The sequence below is a fragment of the Stenella coeruleoalba genome (genome assembly GCF_951394435.1).
Source record: "Stenella coeruleoalba genome assembly, chromosome: 2".
Classification (NCBI taxonomy): domain Eukaryota; kingdom Metazoa; phylum Chordata; class Mammalia; order Artiodactyla; family Delphinidae; genus Stenella; species Stenella coeruleoalba.
The window spans coordinates 175,772,937-175,796,316 of NC_137147.1; the positions used below are offsets into that span (position 1 = coordinate 175,772,937).

The following is a 23,380-nucleotide window of genomic DNA, read 5'->3' on the forward strand; positions in this document are numbered from 1 at the left end:
ACCCCTTCACAGGGCTATGACTGCAGGCAGATAGGGTAGTGGGTCCCAGGAGAAAGGGAAACGGACATGACGTTTTGACATAAGAGAAGCCATTTTAGGCCTAACCCATTCTGTGATCTAAACCTGGCCACAGCGCTTGCCCTTGCAGAACAGGTCTCAGTAGTTAATGATTTTAAAGGAACGAAAGAATGTAAGAACAAATAGCTATGACCAGCCCAGGGAGATATAACCATACTGGGGACAATACATCAGTTGTAAAGACTCCCAGTTCTGTTTCAAAGGTAAAGATTAGCCTGAAGCACATTCTTGAGTTGTTTTGCAGGATCAACCCCCCTTGAGCACTCAACCACCAGACTAACTAGAGCCTAAGTACTGACGATGCTGACCTTTGCCGACCCTCTGACTTCAATCCACTAGAGCCTGGGCGCTGTCAACAAACATTTGCCCCAGTTCTATGCTGAATTCTCCCCTGCCCAAGCCCCTTCATGCATATGCATGTACCCTGAAAACTTCCCCAATTTTGCCGCTCGGGGAGACACTGCTTTAGGAAATATCCCTGGTGTTCCCCTTACTTTTGCAAATAATAAATCCTTTCTTTTCCTGCTCTTTGGCTTGGTTGTATCTTTTGGCTTGACACTCACCAAGAGGTGAACCCAGTTTTGGGGTATCATTATTATACTCTGCCTTTTGTGGTTTGGTTCCATGGCACAGTTTGGATACCAACTCTGATATGTGGGTGTCAACACCACCGAGCAATTCTCCAACACCAGCTGGGTGCCCAACAGTTCAACTCCATTCCAACACTACCCACCTGGAGATAGCATCAGATCTCCCGAGTTAAGGGCTGGGTCCCACAAGACTGCCCCCGCTTCAGATGTCAGTCTCAGTCCAGATTGTCACCTGTACTTCTGACCACATGGCGATACATCAGGGGGTCCCACCACCCCCGCCTTGGGTTCCATTCATTTGCTAGAGTGGCTCACGGAACTCAGAGAAATATTTTACTTCCTAGATTACTGGTTTGTTACAAAAGGATATAGCTCAGGGACAGCCAGATGGAAGAGGTGCACAGGACAAGCTACGGGGAAGGGGGGGAGGAGTTTCCATGCCCTCTGGGTGCAGCACTCTCCCCGAATCTCCACGCATTCCCCAACCTAGAAACTCTGACCCCCATCCTTGTGGGTTGCTATGGAGCCGTCATGGCGTAGGCATGGTTGACTACACCATTGGCTGTTGGCAATCAGTTCAACCTCCAGCCCTGCTCCCCTCTCCCAAGGTTAGGGGTGGGACTGGAAGTTCCAACCCTCTAATCACAGGGTTGGCTCCCCTGGTGACCAACCCCCATCCTTAGCGGTGGCCCCAAAGTCACTTCATTAACATAACCTCAGGTGTGATTGAAAGGGGTTTGTTATGAATAACAAGACACCTTTATCACGCTCATCATTTAAGAAATTCCAGGGGTTTTAGGAGCTCTGTGCCAGGAACAGGGATGAAGACCAAATACAGATTCCTTTTTATACATCACACTATCACAACCTTATTTCACCCACCTCCCAAATCCCCCTTTAATGATGACGGAGTCCCTCATTTAACTGATGCTAGTTTGAGTTTGGCTTCTGTCATCTGCAACACTATTACATATAAGTGACATGACTGGGTTGTACATCACACTTGTGGCAGTGTGGGCGTAGATGGTGAGGGGTGGGGTGGGAGGCAGGGGGGCTGTGACAGCCCCGCCGCTTAGAAATGGTGATGGGGGGACAGGAGGGACTGTCTGGGAGATACTTAGCATATGATAAGTCTTTATGTATTTTATCCTGACAGCAAAAACAAGGTTTTGGATCAGAGGCTGATCTATTATTTACTTTAAAAATACCTTTACATTATGCTTCATTTTACCCCTTGGGGGATGCGATGAGGGCAGATATCACATCACATATATAAAGGGGGGTCTATATCACATCCCATATATAAAGGAGGGTCTGTACTACAGGAGAGGAACCCCTGAATTATGAATTTTGGAGCTTTTATTTATTTTATTTTTGGCTGTGCTGGGTCTTCATTGCTGCGCACGGGCTTTCTCTAGTTGCAGCGAGCGGGGGCTACTCCTCGTTGTGGTGTGTGGGTTTCTCATTGCGGTGGCTTCTCTTGTTGCGGAGCATGGGCCCTAGGCACATGGGCTTCAGTAGTTGTGGCATATGGGCTCAGTAGTTGTGGCGCACGGGCTTAGTTGCTCCGCGGCACGTGGGATCTTCCCGGACCAGGGCTCGAACCTGTGTCCCTTGCATTGGCAGGCGGATTCTTAACCACTGTGCCACCAGGGAAGCCCAATTCTGGAGCTTTTAAAATAATCCTCTCTGGGAAGAGAAGGAAAGGTCCTTCTCTGTTATAATGAATGTAAATGAAGATCAGTGAATGAATGGCTCCAGGGGAGATAAATCTGTAAATCTCTCTGGAGTAATTCACTCTCTTTGTCTTCCAAGGAATGGTTATATTCATGCATCCTTAGACCTAGGATGCCAGTAAATCTTGCTCAGAAAGCCCTGGCCAGCCAGAAGCATGAAATTTTCATACTGTTTCTTGACAGCAGGTGAAATTGATAGGACATGATGCCTGAACCCAGGTGGTAAGGTTGACAGAGGTTTGGAGGGTGACCCTGACGTTTCCGGCTGGGGAAATTGTGTATGGTGAGGCTCTTCACTGGGGTGGCAGATGTGGGAGGAAAGTAGGAGAACTGGGCTTTTTTTTTTGGTGGGGGGCAGGCAGGGAGGTTCATGGGATGATACATGATGAATCCATCTTGGGACAAGTTGGTTTAGGTGTTTGAGGGTCATCTGGATGGAGCTGCACGGTCAGCAGGTGGAAACTGAATCTGAATTTCAATAGCAGATGTGGCTGCCCATATAGCCATGGGAATCCTTCACAGGCAGTACTCTGAAATAGCCATGGTTGTGATAACAATGGGTATGTGTAGCACCCCTGAGCAGGACAGATGACAGAGCCCAGGGGGTGTCAACATCCAGATTTTTGACAGTGCGAACAAAGCAGAGAAGAGCCCTGGTCACATCTCTTAGGCATGTGCCGCTCAGCTGGGGGCACTGTTACTGACTGCGTTTGCCCTTCCCAACTGCAAATCTAGGACAGGGCTGCTGACCTACCCTAGAAACAAAGGGGAAATCCATCACTCTCAGAGCTGCCCAACAGAAGGCGCTACGAAACTGTGATGTATCTTCAGAACTTCTAAGGCGGTGGTTTACAAGCCTGACTGTATCAGAATCAGTTGCGGAATTGTTGTTTTTGTTTTTCTCTTTTCATATCAGTGCCGGGTTTCCCCTGCAGAGATTCTGATTCTGATTGGTCTGTGGTGAGGCCAAAATACTTGAGTACGTTTTCCAGCTCCCAGGTGATGCTACTGTGCTTCTGGGTTCTCAGGTAACAAGCACAGGAGCAACTAAATTAAGGGATGAAGAGGCTGCTGCTGTGTTTTGCAAAGGTATTTATCTTTGTGGCCAGTAGCAAGTAATTTATGGTTATTGGGCACCTACCCCAATGTTATTGCCTTGTAAGCATGTCTTCATACATGTTTCGAGACCACGTGTAAGGAGGCTGCATCTTCATTGAGCTCCCTGGTTTATGTCAAATACCTGGCAAATCATCTTACTTGTGCAGAGATAGGGATCACTCCACTGAAGGTTGTGGGAAGCAGTAAGCACGGGAAAGAAGAAGATCCTGTTGTTCTGTCTACCATTTTCCTAAAAACCAGCAGAGAAGCTGCTGGTGTAACAAAAAAAGATCATTGTTACATTGTAGCAGCAGGATTAGGGAACTACAAGATTCAAAGAATAATTAGGAAGAGCCACAATTTATATTTGTACTGTAACTTACATTTTACAACGAACTTTAATTATTCATTGTCTCATTTGAACTCAACTCCCACCCGTCCTCCTCCCGAGAGGTTGGCAGCCAAGGTACCACCATCCCTCTTCTGCAGTCCTTGAAGTTAATCACCTGTCTCATTCATAGAGTCAGGTCTGATGCCCAGGTGTTCTACATCCAAATCCAGGGTTCTTCTCACAGCCCTGAAATTTTAATAATTGGCATGGCTTACAATGCCTTACATTCTGGATACTGAGTATCTATTGTACATGGAATGTGAACAGATGGCAGAAGGTACAGAAGAGCTGCCAGGAAAAGCAGTGGATGGGGAAGCCATCTGAGGAGGTGGACACACACAGAGCCAGGTGTTGGGGCCCTGTCTCATGCTATGGCCTGAATGTTTGTGTCCTCCCCAAATTCATATGTTGGAATCCTAAAGCCCAAGGTGATGATGGTATTAGGAGGTGGGACCTTTGGGGGTGATTAGGTCATGAGGGTGGAGCCCTCATGAACGGGATTAGTGCCCTCGTAAAGGAGGCCCCACAGAGCTGCCTACCTTTTTCCACGTCGTGAGGTGGCAACAAGGTGAATAAGGAAAAGGGTCCTCACCCAACCACGCTGGTGCCCTGATCTTGGACTTGTGGCCTCTAGAACTGTGATAAATAAATGTTTGTTGTTTATAAGCCACCCAGTCTACGGTATTTTGTAGCAGCCAGAACAGACCAAGACACCCCCTGTGGTCTCTCACTGCCTGCGTGGGGGAAGTCATCCCAACACTCTTGGCTCTGTTTCCTCTGGTGTGAGATTATCGAGGCTCTTTCATGTTCCACATTCTCAGGGACTCTAATGCCTGTTCATCCCGCTGAGGTGAAACAGCCTTACAGGAATTACTAGTCACTTTTCGGGTACCAGAATACCAGCATTAAACAAGTCACAATCTCTGTACAGAATGATAAAACATTTATCAGGGATATTGGTGTGTATTTATAGCCACAGCTTTGAAAATACAGTTTGCAGGGGTTGAAATTTCCATTTCACCTAAAGAAACTGCAAACTTCTAGTTATAAGATAAATAAGTCAGGTTCTTTTTTTAAAATATAAATTTATTTATTTTTGGCTGTGTTGGGTCTGTTGCTGTGCGCGGGCTTTCTCTAGTTGCCGCGAGCGGGGACTACTCTTTATTGTGGTGCCCGGGCTTTTCACTGCGGTGGCTTCTCTTGTTGCAGAGCACGGGCTCTCAGTGCACAGGCTTCAGTAGTTGTGGCTCGCGGGCTCTAGAGCGCAGGCTCAGTAGTTGTGGCTCGCGGGCTTAGTTGCTCCGCGGCATGTGGGAATCTTCCCAGACCAGGGATTGAACCTGTGTCCCCTGCACTGGCAGGCAGATTCTTAACCACTGTGCCACCAGGGAAGTCCCAAAAGTTCTTTTCACAAGAAAAAAATTCTGTAACTACATACAGTGACAGATGTTAACTACACTTAATTTGTGATCATTTCACAATATATATGAATATGGAATCATTATGTTGTACAACTGAAAATAATATAATGTTGTATGTCAATTATACCTCAATTAAAAAAACTCTAAAGACAAAGAAAACCCAACAACTGTGGAACTATGAAATAGCTGAAAACTCCCCACACATTTCTACGTTTAACTGTACTCATTTTTATCCCCTTGTCCTCCAAATACAGAGGGTCTGAAAAAGTAAAAGTTTAAGAGGATGAACACAAGAAATCATAGAGTTTATCATACTTGTGGCTGGATTATTTTTAGGTTTTATGGTCTATTTCCTTTTTGGTTCCAGTCTCATTTTCTTGGGCACTTTGCCCCACTGTTTTAGCATTATCTGTGTTAGTTTATACTAAATAAAGTTCCCGAAAGCACAGGGTCTCTGTCATTTAAATGATGTTGCATATCTCCCAGCATGGTTTAGGGCACATAAATTCATTTCTTTCACAAATTCCTCCAAGTCCCGCGGCCAGACCCAAACCACAAGAAGATACGTGGTTCTTTTCCCAGTGAACACTGCCCAGCTTTAACTCGGAGTTACACTACAGCTTGGAAAACAACTGCACCTCGCATTTTCCGTTCTAACTAGGGGTTTCAACGTGAAGCTTCATAAAGCAAGAGACCAGGCTCTGGAGTCAAGCAGACCTTGTTCCCAGGCTCCTACCTTCTTGCTAGTGGCCCGTGGAGTGTTCTGACTCACGCCCCGAACAAAGCTTAGCTAACACACGTTCCCTCTGCACCAGGCACATCACAGCCTTCTTGCACTTAGGAAAGCTAAACAGCGCTTCGGCACTACGCTTGGGGGCCGTCTTCAGCAGCAAAATCACCAAAAAAAGATAGAACTGCAGAAAATGTGGCAATAAGCGGACTGTAAACTAGGGACACTTATTTACAGTCTGAGAGCTGAAACAAGAAGGCAAAGCGTCGCCCAGTTCAGCCTGGGCTGGGAACATGCGTGTGGGGCAACTCAGATTTTTCATTGCTCTGTGCTTGTCTGCGAATGATCTCGAAAGCCCAGCGAGGGGTGACTTGGGGGTTACAAATAAGTTTTAGCAAACAGGCAGATTCGTCAATATGGAATCCTCAAATGATGAGGATTAACTTATATTTGACTATGCTCTGAGGTTATTTAGAGCATATGTGCTACTGTGCATCTCTCCTAACTTTTGTGTGTGGTGATGTCACTTTAGTGGCTTGAAACTGGCCACATGGGAATATTTACACCGTGGATATGGACAAATGCTACAAATCAGAGCTTGCTTTGTTGATTGTACAGATTTAAGAAAGCGATGGAGAAAAGTTAATAGTGCAGATACACTTAGAACTGTATCATGTCTGGAGCCATTACACTGCCAGTAACACACACAAAATATCGAGGAATTATTCTTACAGGTTCAAAAACTATTATGATCCAGCAAAGAAGTCACTCCATGATTGATCAGTGAGTGAAGTTCTGACACGTATCTTCATTGTTTCAGTTACACTAATTAATCATTAATGTAAAAAAAAATCAACAAGTGTTTATGTCACAACTACATCCTTCTGTCAATTGCAACAGGTTGGCTCTGACTGAAATCAACGAATGCATTCTGTGAGAACGAATTATCAAATGGAATTGACAATTATGCATTTTATTATGATTTGTAATACAGTTTTAACTTAAATGCATTCATTTCCAGAGAGCTGGCCGTGTAAGTGACACACCACTGATTCTAGCTGAGTGACCTCGATTACTTAACCCCCAGCCTCCATGGAGTTAGGTGTAAAAAAAATAAAATAAACCTCACAAGATTTTGAGAATTGAATGCATTATTGTTTCCAACATAATGTTTCCAGGTAGAGACTCAACAAACGTCAGCCCCATCTCCTCACTCATCTCACCAGGGGTTCAGAAGCAGCATCTGAGGCATCCCTGTACACACACTCACCTGTCTTCCCAGACCTGGCCGCAGAGAGCTGTTTGACTAAAGTCTCCTTAAGAGGCAGGTGAAAACTCACCACTAGGTGGCATAAGCAAGGTGCTTTTGAAGGCTTTAGTTCTTCACACAATATAATTGATTGGGAACACGGAACACTGCGATGAAAAGATAAATACAACGTTTAAAGTCCACACAGTTAGGGTGCCCTTTCCAGACAGCTCTAGTCTGGTGACCAATCTTGGCTCCCCGAGCAAAAACATTAGCCTCTGAACCTCCTTTTGGACAAGCGTAAAACGAGTGAGCTTCATCTTCGGCAGAACCAATTTCCCTTTGGCAAACCCACTGTCTTGTCTTTCTAGGGACATAGTGTCTCGTGACCACTGCTGGCTGCTCTACACCTTCCATAATCCTGGTCGACCCAGGTATGTCCCACCTAATGAGAAGGAATCAGAAAAGCACCCCCCCCCCACCCCCGTCTTCCTGCTCAATCTCCCATCATCAGTACTGACAGGTAACAGGTCACCTACAAGTCACACGTAACATGCATTGTAAACGAGGCTCTTCTGGAAACTAATGCTTTAAGGAGATTATTAGCAGATTATTAGCAGATTATTAGCTGCTATTAGCATTAGCAGCGCGGCAAAGTCAAAGGGGACCTTCTGGCATTCCCCCATCACCCAGGTCTGACCTGGGTATGCTGGGAGAGGCCGCCTACTTCTCCTTTGGAGAGTGACAAATGGTTCTTACCTGGAATTTTAGTGGCATCCGCCAGGGTTCACCTGCCACCTATTGGTGAGAATGTTCACTCCCAGTCACTCACTTGCTAAACCCCAGACTCCCATCCATTCATATGCTTCCACACTGTCAGGGACTCTCTCAACCATTTTAAAAGCAAAACACTAGACATCGGCATTTGAAAATTAAAATCGTAAAAATCAGCTTGACTCATTTTTCTGCCTGTGTGAAATTCATGAATAAGATTTTATAACGAAGCTAGCTAGCTTAATTTATTTCCACCAATCTGTGCTATATGCTGACGGCTCCAGTAATGATTTTGATTAATAGTTTCGCACATCTGGGATGGTTCTGGTCATTTGAATGACATCTTTTTGAAGCTGGATCGACACTGACCATAAAAGAAAACATTAGTTTTTTGTAAAGTGCGGAAACACAATAAAATGTTACCTTGTATTCTTGAATGAAATTAAACAGCAAGGTGGATTTTTAGGATTTAACCATCATGTCAACTCCGAGGCATCTATGTGTTAGTCTTTTTTGTTTGTTTGTTTTTTATCGGAGTTGATTTACAACGTTGTGTTAGTTCTCCTGTACAGCAAAGTGAATTGGTTATACGTACACATATATCCACTCTTTTTTAGATTCTTTTCCCATATAGGCCGTTACAGAGTATTGAGAAGAGTTCCCTGTGCTATAGAGTAGGGCATTATTAGTTACCTATTTTATCTATAGCTGTGTGTATATGTCAATCCCAATCTCCCAATGTATCCCTCCCCCCACCATGTGTTAGCCTTTGAATATAAATCCAGCAACTGGCCTTCCAGACTGCCAAGGGATGAAGAGAGCATTCTTAATGGCAACTCTAAAACCGATTATGGCTCAGAATGAATGAAAAGGACCACAAGACAGGTTTTTGTTTAAGAGTTTATTCTGAGTTTTCATTTTTGGATAACCAAGCAGCTCTTTAAGGAGAATGCACAGAAGAATCATTCTGGCACTTTTGGATAGTACATAAGATTTGTTTAATAGTCACATTCAGTCTTCTTGCTCAGCCCATACTCTGTGTTTGGTAAGCAAGCTCAGCCCATAGGATTCCAGAGTTAATACGTAACCATATATACAAACAGCCAATAAAACCATAATGGTGCCTAGCGGCCAAAAGGATGGCGGAGGGAAGGGGATCGCTAAAGTGTCCTCTAGGCTAGCTTAGCTAAACAGAATCCACGTCACACGTGAGAACGACAGAATACACTGAGCTGAAATGAGAATTCGGAGCACGAATGGGCACTTGGCGGCATGCAGTTGAAAGAAAAGGGGGATCGTTTCATAACTTTATAAAATCCAGGCAGTTCAATGAAAGAAGTTAAGAAAAACAAACGAAAAAAAAAGCCAAGTAAGGGACTGTCTGTTGTCACTGTAAAAAAGGCACTTGGAGTTAATGGGACCAGAAGTGAAGGACTGGCAGCTGATAAAAACTTCAGTACGATTTCATTAAGAGGCTTGGATGTTCAGAGGTGACACTCAGAAGTTCCTGAAAGGAGATACCGAAATAAACCACAGGCGAAAACGAAGGAATAGATTCCTTACAACCAAATTGTGTGTGTGTGTGTGTGTGTCTGTGTGTGTGTGTGTGTGTTTAACAAAAGCAAATCGGAAACGAAACCTAGCCAAAGCAACAATCTAAGCAAAGTAAGACCACGAAGCAGCGATGCATAGTTTTCCTTTGAGATAATGCATACCTCCAGACACTAAGTGCCAAGCTAATTTCTCAATAATAACTTCACAGGAGCATTATTGTGATAGAATTGATTCAAGCAATGCAAAAAGAGTTTCATCTGTTCCCAGAATCTGCGGGAGCAGTGAGGTTATCATCAGAACTCAGCGACATCACGTGTGGTTTTTTGGTGTCCTCGGGGGTGGACACATCAAGTACGGGGAACGACGCGGACATTCTGACACTCCGTTCGGCCATCTCCCTGGAGGCGACGCATTCTTTCTTCTGAGTAAGAACTTTACTTCCAAACACTTTGACAGCAAACGGTAATTGCAGAAAAAAGTCCACTTCCCACTGTGGACGTGGTTCCACTTCCTCCGCAAACAGGTCAGCGCTTCCGTAAGAAAGAATTTTTGGCAACTGGATTCTAGTCCCCCTGTTGGGCGGCTCGGGGCCGCTCATTTGATGTTGAACGCCATCAGGGGTCGCTCCTCCCGTTTCTGCCACGGGCTCTTCTTGCCTTCGCCCTGGTCGTCGTCGTCGTCTTCGTCGTCCTCGTCCTCCTGAGCGGATCGCCTCTTGTCGGGACTGGCCGATGGCGCCGGGGGGACGTCCGAGGTTCGTTTCGTCGTCTCCTCCTGCAGGCTGGGCAGCTGGCCGCCGCTTCTCCGGCTGGAGCCGTCCAGCAGGCACCGCAGGGCACTGTCCTCGGGCGTCCCGACCGCGGTGCCGCCCTCGCTGCCGCTCTGGTCCATGTCGTCCAGGTACACGAGCTGCGTGTAGGCCGAGCTGTCCGCGGCCCGCGGCTCTTTCTGCGCATGCTCCTGGACCGGTGGGCGGTTCTGCGGCAGAGACAAGGGGTCTCCTCTTCCCTTTCGGGCAGATTTGGGTTCATTCATATCCACGCCAGAATCCAAACTGGCATCATTGCTTCCGTTCCTCCCAGCTCTTTGGAGATCAATGTAGGAATGTCTGACGTGTGCATTGGACCGGCCGTCCAGGGACACGAACCAGGCCCGAGGGTGGGGAAGGGGCTTCCCACCCCCAAGTTCCAACAGCGCCTTTTCGGTCAGTAGCTGGACCTCGCTGTTCATCTGAGCCAAGGCTGCGTCGTTCAGGGATGCCGGGATGGAGAGGGACTCGGACATGGATGCATTCTGTGGGGTCCACTCCCGGGTGCCCGCGTCCTGCAGGTGCTGCTGCGAGATAGCCTGGCAAGACAAGGGCTGGGCCTGGATCTGTGAGGAGGCGTGTGGGAAGATCCCCGCGTGAGGGCTGGCGAGCTCGGCCTGCAGTCTTTCGATCTCGAGCTGCTGGTCGGCTGGGACGACCAGGGGCTGGCCCACATACGAATGGTCCCCTGGGAGTTTCATGTAATGAGCCGGGATGACCAAGGCGGGTAATACTTTCCTGTAAACGCTGTCATTGACCTGGTCCACGGAACTACAGCAGATCAGCTGGCCGGGCCGCGGGAAAGAGGTAGGTCTCTCCAGGTGGTCTACCGATCGCGACATCATACATTCAGTGGGTCTGCGTTCCATCAGCTGGTCTTTCTCCGGAGATGAAGGCGCGGGGTACATGTGCTCCTGAATGGTGAGCTTACTTCCTGTGGAAATGTGGGTCACGGAGGCCTGCCCGTCTCTGTCTTGCTTTTCAAATAAAGGCTGCGAGAGCATGGCATTGTAATTCCTCCTGTAGTCACTGTTGCCGGGGGACTCATAGCCTTCCCTTTCCACAGACTTCCTGGCCTTTAAGGGGAACATCTCCACCGACTTACAGTAGTCTTTTCCCAACGTCCCACTCGGTGTCAGGTTGTCAAAGGAGATTTGGCTTTTATCCTCCTCCTTGTGAGACAGGAGTTCCTCCCGAGAGCTGAACTCCTGCGAGGTGCTGTAGGAGAGCTTCAGCATGGGCGTGTGCATGTCCACCTCCCCGCTGGAAGACATCATCTCTAAATGGACTCCGCTCATCAGCTCCTTTGAGCCCGGGGCGTCGGGGGGGCGGCCCTGGCTGGTGACGGAGAGCGGGCCAGGGAATTCTGATTCCCGCCGAGAAAACAGCAGGTTGATGTGTGACATGGAAGTTGACTGATCCCTTTTGGTACTCTCCAGGGTGGCAGGAAGTTGCAGTTTTCTATGGTGCTGGCGGGGTTTCAAGCACTTCCGCCTGCGATCAAAGATACAAACCCCAAGATTAAAGATTCTCAGAACAGTGAAGGTTCAAGTCGAAACCTAATTCTCAATTCCCACAGGAAGAAACAAGACAACACAATGAATTGGCAGCCAGAAGCCTTCTCACCCCGCACCCTCAGCCCTAGTTTGATTCTGAGGGTCGCAGATTTTACCCCAAGTACATCCAAGTTATCCATTCAAAAGCAGAGTCGACGATAAACCTTCTTGCAAGTCGATCAGATGAGGCATCAAAATAAGAACAGTTCTGCTGTGTCCTTGAGAATATCATCTCTTCATTACCATGTAGGACTATTCTGAACGAATCATGACAACTTATTTTTTTGTGACCGCCCTTCTAAGAAACATTTTACAGTGTGCCTCCCACTGTTTGCAACTTACGTGACAGATGTTCAGTTCTTAGGTACTTTTTCATGAGAAAAAAAGGACCTCGACTCAGAAAAGGACCTCGATATCAATGCTTGCGCAAGAAATTCCAAATTAAAAAAGACAGTGCCTCAATGGTAACACTTTACCTGCAATAATATAAAAGGAGACACAGCAAAACCAAAAGAATGAAAGCCATTCCTCCCAAGATGGCCAAAAGAAACACCGTGTGATACGTGGCGATGTCCTGTGTGACAACGGGACCTAAAAAGTCAGAAAAGGGCATTTGAGATTTGTGAAAACCTTTCAAGAAAAAGAGGGGAGATGAACTGAGAGCGTGATGTTTTCCTTGCTCTTATTGGCTGGGGTGTGGAGCGGCAGGCGGATGCAGACACCCTTTAGATGGTGTGCCTGCAGTATCACCGTCACTTCCCTCAGTGAAAAGGGATTAACCCAAACCATCACTAGAGCACTCTGAGTACTCAAATTCTGTGTGCAGTGTCCAGGGTCCTTCCTTAGCATTGGGTACCATTTTCATCATTCTAAATATGTGATCTTTTAATAAAAGAAAACTAGATGCATGATCATATAATGAGGGGGACTCATCCATTCACAGACATGGCCTGAAGACCTGGGGATTTTATGATACTGCAGAAGAAAAAAAAAAAAAGTCATGAAATTTGATTCTCACTTTCCCTGGGCAATGATTACTGTGTAATCATTGGCCTAAACCCTTGGCCTAAATGAATCAGTTGAAATGTATGAAATAAATTTCTATGACTTAAAAAAAATAATCCACAGCTTATTACAGGGGTATCAAGGGTTTCTAAAATGCCTCCTGTTTTTAAAAAATAACATCTTTCTCTCTAGTATCTGTTCAAAATGGCTAACCTGATGTGGCAACAGACCTTTCCAGAACTTACAGACAAGGTGATCAGAGGTAAACATATTTTCTTTTTAATCTACATTAAAATCCATTAGAATCCATTAAATTAAATTGGGATTTAATTTACATTAGAATCCCAAGAGGTAGTTTAACTTACTCCTTATGTTCAATAGTAGTAAGAATCTATCTTAATGTTGCTAACAATGGATTGACAGCAATAACGAAAACCTCCCCAAATTACAATATTGGGGCACCTATTGGTGTCCAGGTATCTTGGCAGTGCTCCAAAAGATGGGAAGGAAGGAATGTGGTTATATCGTACATTATATCAGAGGAGCACGGTTATGATTACTAAACACCATAAACACCCATTTTTTAATTGATTTTTTATATTCGAAGGGACAGATTTCTTCAAAAATCTCTTAAAAGCTAGATAAATCCAAGGAGACTTGTGGATTTTTGAAAATAGTGACATTACTTAAGTTCAAAAGATGACATCATTCTCTCCCAATTACAAATCATCTCAACGGGGTGAGGGTGAATATTTACAAAAGTTGGAAAAATTACTGACAACTATCTACCGCCTTAATTGTTCAGAGAAACTTTTTTTTTTTTTGGAAAAATTACTGACAACTACCTACCGCCTTAATTGTTCAGAGAAACTTTTTTTTTTTGGAAAAATTACTGACAACTACCTACCGCCTTAATTGTTCAGAGAAACTTTTTTTTTTCTTTTTTTTGACACAGAGACAACCCCACAGACATACGTAATGCCTTGGCAGGGGTCACCAAGAAATCTGGGGTACACATAAAAATCATTTCCAAATAACTGAAGCTTGGTCCTTTTAAGTACTTAAAATGCTATTATTTTAACTTCTGCCAGTGGAAATCTTGACAAACTTCACAGTCATACTTCATTTCCTTCTTAACCAGAGAATGAAAGAGAAAACTCTATTTTCTTGTTGGTTTTGGGCTCATGAAAGCACAGCATCACTGTAATTTGTTTTAATATAAGTGACGGCTGTGTGGTTACCAATATACACATTCCTACGTTAAATGCCGTCAGGGCTGTACTATGTGTGCTTTTTATGGCTTTTTGTCTCTTCCTTCACTGCTCTCAGGAAGCTTGGGTCGACCTACATCTAGCAGTTCTTCTTCCCCTCTTTACAAAAGTATCTATTAATCTGTCGCATGATAGGAACACCGATCGCCATGGTTCTTTGAAATAGATCTAAAATAAAAGTTAACTTTAATGCACGGGCTTTGTGGTCTCTACTTTGGTACTTAAGGACTTCTTTTCCTTTCTTACCTTACTCATAATCATATTCTAGATATTTCAGATTTGGAGACTGAGGCATTTCTGTAGCTGGTTCATGCCTACGTGGCTACAAGAACCATACGGTAAAGGGAAACGCATAGTCTTATAACCCAGATGTGAAGTGTACATTTTCCCAGGATTGGACTATCAAGTAAATGTAACTGACTTTTCAACACCCATCTAGGGTTGGCCTCCATCAAATTAGTTACTTTGGGAGTCTAAGTGTTCATCCCAGTGATGATTCCATTGGTAAAGTATTTTGGACTCCCATTTTGAAACTGCCTTCATGGTTAATTGACGAGACAACTTTTAATCACAGCACGTTTTGACCTAGCTCAATTACCTACTTTATTCACCAGCCTTGGAGGTGGGTGACTTTTAGATGTGTCTAAGAAAAATCAAAGGGACCCTCTGGGCAAAAAGATTGGCCACCTATGAAGAGTTTCTCTAATGATGACAGTCCAGGGGGAAAAGGTTCTAAAGGCATTTTGAGTCCTGGAAGCCATCCACTGGAAAGACTTCTCCTAAGGTGACTATTTTGAAAAAAGCAATTCTAGAATACTCCTAGGGATAAATCAGCATGGTTCGGTTAAAAAAAACCCAAACTTTTAGTCAAAATATTTGTGAAATTAAACTTCAGTGAAAAACATGAGTTAATTCATGTATCCTAAGTGGAGATGAATATTCTTTTAGATATAAAACAGGCTTCCTTTTAAGCCTTTCAGAAATGCCCGATCAAGGGTTTTGCCCCAAGAAGCCTCCAATGGTGACTTTCTGCTGGTCCCTCTAGTGATTGCCTTATACTACGTGTTCTCTTGCACCAGGCCACAGCTGTTTCAGAAATTAGGGAGGAGGTCTGACCCGCCTCTGTGGGCTTTAGATTAAGAATTCCCTACGGCAGCTGTCTGAGCAAAACAGAGATTCGAGACAAGGCTATTTTCTATGCATGATTCTTATCCTGGATGGGAGAGTTCCAACCAGAACTCCCCCAACCCCCAGGAAAAACCTTTGACTCCTCATTTGCTTTTTCACACTTTCAACCATATTTAAGGAAGATCTGATCTCCCTGCTGACATCGCTTTCAAAAGCACACTTAGCCTGAACCCTCAAAGGAATCGGTTCCCATCACTGCAGATTTCGGGGGTCCTGTTACCTGGGTTGGGAGGAGACATGGCTGCCACCCAGTACCCCAACTGAGGGGCGATGTATGTCCACGTCAGCTGGCTGCCTTCCTGGTGCACGAGGCCGAGACCACTCTTCAGCCACGTTCCTGTGGGAGGCAGAAAAAAACTTCAGCCACATGCACGCTAAACTCCTATTTAAGGCTTAAGCTCATTGTACAAGTCACCTTCGGTGTCGTGTTTAGAACCCATCAGAGAGCCAAAAGGGTCCAGCTCTCACGGAGGGACTGCGTTTCGCTTTCAGGAAAGAGTCGCACTTGTTTTTCTTCCTGATTAAATGACTTTCAGCCACTTTATCACACGTCCCTGCTTCCAAACTCAGATACTTTTAGCAGAAGCTTTTGGAGTTTACTCCTCCACCATCATGTCCCATCTCCTCCGGAAGCCTTAGGGGTTTAGAAGCAGAATAAAGGTAGCATGAAAAGGGCTGGTGGGACGGGAAAGAAGAGGGGAAACTCCAGCTCTGTTTATAGTTTTCATCCTCAAGCAAATAAACGGATTTCCTCTCTGGAATCGCAGACCTGTGACATCAGAGTTGCTTGGGGAAGTTTTTTTTTTTTTTTTTTTAACATCTTTATTGGAGTATAATTGCTTTACAATGGTGTGTTAGTTTCTGCCTTATAACAAAGTGAATCAGCTGTACATATACATATATTCCCATATCCCTCCCTCTTGCGTCTCCCTCCCACCCTCCTTATCCCACCCCTCTAGGTGGACACAAAGCACCGAACTGATCTCCCTGTGCTATGCGGCTGCTTCCCACTACCTATTTTACATTTGGTAGTGTATATATGTCCATGCCGCTCTCTCACTTCGTCCCAGCTTACCCTTCCCCTTCCCCGTGTCCTCAAGTCCATTCTCTACGTCTGCGTCTTTATTCCTGTCCTGCCCCTAGGTACTTCAGAACCTTTTTTAGATTCCATATATGCTTCGGGAAGTTTAAAAAAAGTATATCGATTCCTTGGTCCTATCTTTGCAAATTCCAACCCATAAGACTGGCTTAGGCGAGTATTTTAAGAAGCTTCTAGTTGGTTCTGATGCTGGGAGACATGGAGTACGTCCAGGTCAGGGCTGTCTTCAGTCACTACTGTGAGATACTAGTTAGGGCTGTCTTCAGTCACTACTGTAACTAGTATCTCACAGTAGTGAGCACCTCTGTGTGCTGGCCCGTCGCAGCAATGTGCTTCCTATACAAGCTATCTACGGTTCTCACAGCGACCCTACAGAGGAGGACTTATTTTCCCCTTTTAGACACTGGACACTGGTGAGACACGGAACTCTTCCGAGGCCTCCCAGGGGTAGAGGGCAGAGCAGGGGCAGACTAGGTCTCTCTGTGTGTCTGGCCTCAAGGCCGGTGCTATTTCTTCCACTCTGCCCTGCCGCATCTCCTACGAAACCTGCCAGCGTTTGAGAACTTTTTTACTTTGTAAGGTTTCCAGGAGCCGGTCGCCCAAGGCTGCCTGGCTGTCACCTGTCTCACCTGCAGAGAACCTTGCTTTGAGAGCCGGGGAGCAAGGGAGATTGCTGGCTAGGTCCCCACCAGCCCGGAGACACGGGTCTCTCACACGGGGTTCCTCCTATGATCACCCACCCCCTGAAATGGCTGCATGTGGAATCCTGTCCCCTCCGGGACTAAATGCGCCAGCTGTGCACCAAATATTCCACCTTCCAGTCTCCAAATCCCTGCCTTTCCTAGGTATACACATCACCGACGTGGCAAGAGCAGTTTTCTTTCCCTCCTGAGAAAAGAAGCAACACCTGGCAGACTTCCTAGGGCCTATCAGTTGCCATAGCAACATTCAGATGTAGGGGGTGGAAAGGTGCCCCAGCAACGCCTCCCACAGCCCTCCTCCCCTCCCCCTCCATCTCCTCCCCCTCTTCCTCCTCCATCTCCTCCCCTCCCCCTCCTCCCCCTCCTCATCCTCGAAGACAGAAGGTGAACAAAGAAGGAAGATGGGAAGAGGCCAGGCGTCAGCGGGTGCCCTGCGTAGTCTGACTGCCCCCTGCAACAGGCTGAATCATGGCCCCAGAGGATTTCAAGTCAAGTGAGACGAGAATATACGCTGGAAGGTTTCCAAAGTGAGGATGAGGATGCTCACTTCAGATTCACGTGCTGAAGAGCATCAACCCAGAGGTGGTCCAGCCACTCCGAGCATCACTCACTCCACAGGGCTGCTGAGAACATGGAAACAGGGAGCATGTGACACAGGCGGCTAACGTGGTTCTGCGTCGGGTCAGAAAGCTCGCCTGAAGGCAGAGGCGGATGGTTTGCCACCACTTCCGGTTTTCCCCTCGGGGACCCCATGCTGTTTAGCTCATGACTTACACACCCGACCCCACTCCCACACGCGCTCCCACAGGAGTGGGCCTGCCAGGATCTCCTATCAGCCAGGAAGCCGCCTGCACTCTTTGGTTTGCAGTTTCCTTCTTGAGTCACTGCTCTTCAAGTGGAGCGGATTAGGTTAGGCTAAAGGCGACCAGAGGAAAACAGCTGGAAGCTCAGAGCCCTGAGCGCTCACTCAAGGGCGAGCCACCTACCTGGATGGCTAAGTCGCCTTGGCTTTCTATGACACAGCCAACTGGAAACGGGCTTTTTTTTTTTTTTTTTTTTAACCTGTACGCGGGCCTCTCACTGTTGTGGCCTCTCCCGCTGCGGAGCACAGGCTCCGGACGCGCAGGCTCAGCGGCCATGGCTCACAGGCCCAGCCGCTCTGCGGCACGTGGGATCTTCCCGGACCGGGGCACGAACCCGGGTCCCCTGCATCGGCAGGCGGACTCTCAACCACTGCGCCACCAGGGAAGCCCTGGAAAGGGGCTTTTAAAACACCTCCCAGTTACACTGGGAACAAGCCTAAAGGGTGGACGGACACACACACCCCGCCCCCAGCTAACAGGCCCGCAAGTCCAGCCTGTGATGCTTGTGGGAGCCAGAAGAGCCAGGGAAAGGCGCAGTACAAGCTGCTTTGGGAGCTCAGTAAGAACGAGTGCCTCTTGCGGTGGGCAGAGAAGGCTGGGACGAGCTGGGCTCCGGTGAACAGGCAGGACTGTCACCGGGGTGGAGGGTGGCCAGGAGCAGAGAGAAAAAAGAGGGAATAGCATGCACAGAGGCATGGTAAGTTACTGGCCCGGGGAACGGGAGAGACAGAGACTGGGGACGGCTGGGCAGGGCTTCCGGCGCCATTAGCAATGGAAGGCCACCCGCCCCCACCCCCAGTTCTTCCCAGGTTGGTCCTCACGACACGCACTTTTACCAGAGGCTGTGACTTTGCCCTCAACTGTTATTCCAACCTCACATGCTTTTCCTCTCTTCCAAAAATCTACCCACCCTTCAAGATTCAAGTCACATCCTGTGTCCATCCTGAGTCCCTCCTGCGCGCAGGGACCTTCCAGGTCTCGGCGACCCCAGGGCACGTGTCACTACATCACCCGTTTTCCAAAGTATACCTCGCCGAAGTTGCTAACCCTCATCCTATGTTCCCTTTGTCTTCTCAACACCCAGACACATCCGTGGCGTGGGAACGTGACAGTACTTGAGGGTGAAAGCCAGACGTGCAAACTCCCCATTTCCCCTCGAATAATATCAGATGACCTCCTGTGCAAAGGTGGGTGTGGCTGGCAGGAAATGCAGTTAAGCTTGGGATTCTACTCTTTCAGACCAGAGGGAACAAAGCCAGCTGGGAAAGAGGCATCTATTTCAGCCTAAGTTTTCTGTGAAACATACATGTGTACAATGAATAAAGGGCAGCGCTGTCTTGGGATTCGGCAATCACGTTGTTATTGGCAAAAGCCATTTCCAAGCTTTCTGTGTAGGAAATTAGCTACAGGGAACACAAGAATTAATGAATTGTGTACTAGAAACATATGCTTCTCATTACTGAAATCCTGATGCTGTGGTGTGAGGCTGTTTTCCCACCTGAGGAACCTCCGCACTCGTAAGAGATTCTTGTGCTCATGGCTGGAGAGCCAGCGCCGGGAATGGTCACTGGTGACCGGACAGCCGGACAAACAGACCTCTGGAGAGTTTCTTCTGTTGAGCAGGTTATATGACCGCCAGACCCGCGGACAGGGTACCAGGAGCGGGTCCCTTCCATCTCTGTGGGAAGACCCGGGTTGCTCCTGCTTAGAAAATTCCAAGTGCAAGGCCACTGGCTTGTTCCCCTCCCTCCCGGGTGGGGCCAGCCTCTGAACACCCCTTGGTCATCACAGCTGCTGGTAGGGCTGCCAGGGTCAATAAGCTTGTCTCCCCTGTGGTCCGGACATTAGGGCAGCTGCTGAGGTCATAAGAGCATAACGGGGCTTCCTGCCGACTCCCCGGGGCTCTTCGCAAGCGGGCCGTCCAGGCAGGTCTCAAGGTGGGTCACCTGGTGAAGGTGTGCAGGTAGGAGGAGGGTGCCATGCTTCCTTGTGCTCCACAACACCAGCCCAGCCAGGCTGCCACCTTCATTAACGGCGGCCACTGCCCAGGGAGGGTGGCTGGCTGTAAAGCGGGTGTGCCAGGAGCAGGCGGGCTGGCGGCCGTGTGCGTCTCTGTGCTGATGGAGCCCCGTGCCGCGTCCATTACTGGGACTCTTATGTGTGTGAAGGTAGGAGAGCGATCCCTCTAGCATCACCGAGGGATGAATTCCGCAGTACTGAAATTTCTAGATCATCAGCTTTCAAAGCATTTGAACTCTTTCTCTTTAATGGAACCTTTATATTAAGAAATTAATATATAAAACAGATAAAAGACAAGCTTCTCGGGACTTCCCTGGTGGTGCAGTGGTTGGGAATCCGCCTGCCAATGCAGGGGACAGGGGTTCGAGCCCTGGTCCAGGAAGATCCCACATGCTACGGAGCAACTAAGCCCGTGAGCCACAACTACTGAGCCTGCGCTCTAGAGCCCATGCTCCGCAACAAGAGAAGCCACCGCAATGAGAAGCCCGCGCACCGCAACGAGGAGTCCCCTGCTGGCTGCAACTAGAGAAAGCCCGCACGCAGCAATGAAGACCCAATACAGCCAAAAATAAACAAATAAATTTATTTTTTAAAAAATTAAAAAAAAAAAAGACAAGCTTCTCTGCAAACAAGTGACGAGAACCGCCCCCCCCCCCCGCGCGGCACAACCCCCAAGACATCTCCTGAACACGGTTTGGAAGCTATTCTTCTACAGAACTTGGGTCTTATTTGCCAAAGTTTGAAAAGGCAATTTTCTGTAATTCTAAAAAGTATCATTTACTCCTGCCTTATAAAGTTGAATATAATTTTGATGTTTTTCATGATAATACAGGGTCATGATTATGATCAACTGATGCTGGTCCTAAAATACTGATGTGCTTAGGTCCCTACTGAGGAACGAAGTTGTTTGCTCTTATGCTAAATACTCCCACCCACAAATGTGTTTTCCTCGCTCCTCCCCCCTCCCCTCCCCTCCCCTCCCCCACCCTTCCTACACACTGTTATCAGCGGTTCTGTTATCAGCTCTGCTTCCTCACCACCAATGACCCCCAACTCCCCACCAGGGGCACCTACTACTGGGGACTAGATAACCCACCTGCAAAGACTGCATCTAGAATAAACTCCACAGGCAGCCACATGAGAGACAAATCCAGACGTGGAACAGAGATATGCTAAATCCAAGTTTCTTCAACACACATCCTCAGATAGGTTTTATTTTTTTCTTTTCTTTTTTTTTTTTTTTTGCGGTACGCGGGCCTCTCTTGTGGCCTCTTCCGTTGCGGAGCACAGGCTCAGCGGCCATGGCTCACGGGCCCAGCCGCTCCACGGCATGTGGGATCTTCCCGGACCGGGGCACGAACCTGTGTCCCCTGCATCGGCAGGCGGACTCTCAACCACTGCGCCACCAGAGAAGCCCTCCTCAGATAGGTTTTTGTCTGAATTCTTATTCTCTAGAGTGAAACCCTGCACAATGGAAAGATTTTTCAAGGAGAAATACTTTGTTGAAAAACCGTCCTCATCTTTTTTTAATTATTTTTTTAAAGATTTGTTTATTACTCATTTATTTTATTTACTTTTGGCTGTCTTGGGTCTTAGTTGCAGCACGCGAGATCTTTGTTGAGGCATGCAGGATCTTTTGCTGCGGCGCAGGATTCTCTGTAGTTGTGGCGTACAGGTTTTCTCTTCTCTAGCTGTGGTGCTCAGGCTCCAAGGCGCGTGGGCTCTGTAGTTTGCGGCACGTAGGCTCTCTAGTTGAGGCTCTCGAGCTTAGTAGTTGTGGCACGTGGGCTTAGTTGCCGCACGGCATGTGGGATCTTAGTTCCCTAACCAGGGATCGAACCCGCGTCCCCTGCATTGTAAGGCGGATTCTCTACCACTGGACCACCAGGGAAGCCCCTGCCCTCATCTTTTGAAAGCGTGTTAGTTATGTATTCTGCTGGCAAGGTTCGTTGTGTGTATAAAGCACCACAAGATTTTAACTTGGAAGCTACATTTAACTGCAATGAGTATTACACACAATAATTGACAGGCTGGAAAAGACACGCCTTATGCTCGTCTGTAAGATCTGATGGAGTCTCTTAGCGATCACCAAGGGTGCCGTTTTCTTGCTTGGTTACCAAGCAGGAATGAAAGCAGCTTTTATTTGCAAAATATAAAGAACACTGAGTTCAAAATTTAAACAAATGTCTATTGAAAGGGAAAAGAACTCTAAAATATGAAAAAGGGCCAAAAATATAATGTCTAATTAGAATACAACTGATACGGATCAGATTTGCCTTGCTTTTTCTGCCTGGCTCACTTATTCTGCCCAGAAGCCCCTATTTTATCAGCTGCACGAGCTCATCTCAGCATTTGGTAACAAGCAGAAAAACCCTGTTAGGATGAGCACTACTGATTTTGAAAAGGAAACTATAAGTGAAAACCTGCCCTTTTACACATTGAAGCTGGCATCTTGCACCTTCGCCAATATACAGAGAAAGAAGTCATTGCTCTTATACCGGGACTTGTGACCATGCCACACCTCAGGACACCGGGCAGATAAAAGTCCAGTATGATCAAGGGCCGAATGAGTGCATAGACGACTTGCCTGGCCTAAGATAACCCCGCATGTGAATCCCAGCTTTGCCACTTTCCAGCTGTGTGACCCAAGGACACGCAGAGGATGGCCCAGCTGGGGGATGGCTGCTTCACACTTCCTTTGTCACATAAATAAATGGTCTCATCATTTAAGCACTTGTAGTTGGGGATTCTGCTACCCTGTGCAGCTAACATATCCTAACTGATGTATTTTTCCTGAAAGAGGCTGCAGTGAGTTCTACTAGGCCTGTACGCTGGGACATGAAGAAATGCCACAGCCACGCAGAAAACCCATCTCAAAAAAGTTCTATCAATTAAAAGGTGAATATTCACTCTGTGAAATAGAGCCATGTCTCTTCCTACGACTTAATGGTTCACTGTGAACTACTTGGGAACGTTCATGGCGAGAGGTGAGACATATATGCATGACACACGCGTGAATTTGGACAGTAGGAACCTCTGCTGTCCTGCCCTTCAGCTGTTGGTTTTGGCCAATGACTGTCTCCTCGCTTGGGCTGTGGTGACTCTTGCTGAATTATCAGGATGGCGGGGGCATTAGTTCATTTGAGGGCAGTCCTCTTAAGGGGTATGTACCGCTCAGATCCACAGCGAACAGTTATTACTATTATTGCTACTTATAATCATAGGGGTTCCCCAGCTTCCGGAATATGC

General features: G+C 47.1%; 1 protein-coding gene across 2 annotated transcripts in view; it reads right to left on the reverse strand.

The window, feature by feature from the left end:
• Window positions 1-8,737: 8,737 nt before the first annotated feature.
• The window catches only part of FAM171A1 (family with sequence similarity 171 member A1), a 125,301-nt gene continuing 110,658 nt past the window's right edge, over window positions 8,738-23,380 (reverse strand). The window contains exons 6-8 of one of the 2 annotated variants that reach the window (XM_079913086.1): window positions 15,670-15,786; window positions 12,462-12,576; window positions 8,738-11,923 (exon numbers count right to left, since the gene is read on the reverse strand). In XM_079913086.1, the coding sequence (XP_079769212.1) occupies window positions 10,216-11,923; window positions 12,462-12,576; window positions 15,670-15,786 (1,940 nt within the window). In that variant the 3' untranslated portion in view covers window positions 8,738-10,215. The remainder of the gene's footprint in view (window positions 11,924-12,461; window positions 12,577-15,669; window positions 15,787-23,380) is intronic. The other variant, XM_079913087.1, reaches the window with a different exon arrangement.